The sequence below is a fragment of the Aplysia californica genome, unplaced genomic scaffold (genome assembly GCF_000002075.1).
Source record: "Aplysia californica isolate F4 #8 unplaced genomic scaffold, AplCal3.0 scaffold00008, whole genome shotgun sequence".
In the NCBI taxonomy this organism is placed as follows: domain Eukaryota; kingdom Metazoa; phylum Mollusca; class Gastropoda; order Aplysiida; family Aplysiidae; genus Aplysia; species Aplysia californica.
In genome coordinates, this window is record NW_004797278.1 from 897688 (window position 1) to 899708 (window position 2021).

The 2021-nt window shown below is 39.0% G+C and overlaps 1 protein-coding gene across 1 annotated transcript in view; it reads left to right on the top strand.

Moving 5' to 3' along the window:
* LOC101845589 overlaps window positions 1–2021 on the top strand; it is a 20187-nt gene that overhangs the window by 8781 nt on the left and 9385 nt on the right. Inside the window, exons 4-5 of the mRNA XM_005089679.3 lie at window positions 920–991; window positions 1808–1829. Coding sequence (XP_005089736.1) covers window positions 920–991; window positions 1808–1829 — 94 coding nt within the window. The remainder of the gene's footprint in view (window positions 1–919; window positions 992–1807; window positions 1830–2021) is intronic.

A 2021-nucleotide genomic window follows, 5' to 3' on the forward strand; every position in this document is an offset into this window, starting at 1 on the left:
GGGGGGGCGTAGTGGAAAGGAAAGAGCGTGGATTTGGCGGAAGGCTAAAGAGTAGAAGGTGGATTAGGTGATGAACTTCCATTCTATAGAATAGTACTCGTCAATATTTAGGCCAGAGAGCGTTTGATTGGAGGCGAAGATCCACATCCACGTAGATTCTCTAAAATCAAGTCTATATTGTTGGGCTTTTGACGATCTCATTACTCTGTTGCATCATCATCATCCTCATCATCATCATCATCATCATCATCATCATCATCATCATCATCATCATCATCGTCGTCGTCGTCGTCGTCGTCGTCGTCGTCGTCATTATCATCATCACCATCATCATGAGCAACAGCAGCAACAGCACAAAGCTCATTACCCATGTTTTAAAGATAGATGAAGTAAAGTGGAAAAAAAAATACGTGGTAGGCAAACTTAGATCAAACGATGGAATTGCAATGCATAGAAACGTACAGTAACGAACAGCACATAACTCTTTAGAATTAGACTCCAAAATTCCCAAAGAATAACAACAACAGCAGCAGCAACAGCCTCACCACAACCACCACCACCACCACCAACAACAACAACAATAACAACAACAAACAAAAACGAACGCAAAAATAACCATATTGACGACAATAGCAGCAACAACTTTAACAACAACAATGACATCATCCTTGCCAACATTTTCCTCCTGATAATGGAAACAGTTATAGCAAATCCAGAAAAACATTTTTCCTTTACAAATAAAATTCAATGACAATATCATAATGTTTGCACGTTCACTGCTCCATTTCTCCGTTCCCAATATAGATGATATCTCTCATTCTGGGTTTGCGTTTTCATATTTGTCTAATTATACTGGGAAATGATTAGATCTATGACCTGGAATATTCCACTCAGTCTTTTTGGCATCTTTTTCTGTCAGCTTTAGAAAGGATCCTCCAGACCCCGGAAAGCCTGAAAAACAGAGAAAGACCGGGAGAAAAGCGAGTTGGTGGTAAGTTCGAGTTGTCTCCATCTTTATATTTTGCTGCTCCTCAAGAACAATTTTTTAACAATTCAAATCTTAACTTTCATCTGGCTACTCGCTAGGGAAATTATTATTATTGTAGATTGTCGGGAAATGATTTGTGCTATGCAAGTGTGAGATATTTTTTTAAATTGAAAATGTTTTCGTTCACGTGTTTATTATTTGCACTTTTCATCGGGCGTTTGTGTGATAAGCAGACAGACAAACAGATTTAATAAACAGACAGACAGACAGACAGACAGACAGACAGATAAGCAAACAGACAGACAGACAGACAGACAGACAGACAGAAAGACAGACAGACAGACAGACACACAGGCACACAGAAACACAGACATGCAGACAGGCAGACAGGCAGACAGACAGACAGAGAAACTCCACTTTTTTAATCCTCTTGGGAAATTTGTTTTACAATGGCATAGATAAATACATGATACATTAATATAATAATATTATAAACGCGTGAACATTGCACAATATCACGAACATAGACAGTCCACCTGGCGTCTGTGATATAGTGCGCGCGCAGAAGACCCGAGTTTGATTCATATTTTGGGGCAAAGGTCGTCGCTATGAAAATTATGTTGATGATTTTTTAGATAAGTAATTTTTTATTTCCTCTATACTGCTACAACTATCGTCCAAATATATTGCATCATGTTTTGAGTTTTTGCTCTTCGTGCATGTGAATAAAATTTCTTTCCATACAGCTTTGTAACCATGGAGATCATGACTAGTACTAGTATATTATTTTCTTCTTATTTTGTTCGTATGCTTCCACAGTGTGTTGCAACCCTCCAGCCACGTGAGTGTAAATCAAGAAGTTAATTAAAGTATAGCGCGAAGAAAAAGCTCAGGTGATTTTCAGAGAGAGGGGGAGAGAGAGAGAGAGAGAGAGAGAGAGAGAGAGAGAGAGAGAGAGAGAGAGAGAGAGAGAGAGCAAGAAGCTTTTAATCTCCTTGAGAGAGAGAGAGAGAGAGAGAGAGAGAGAGAGAGA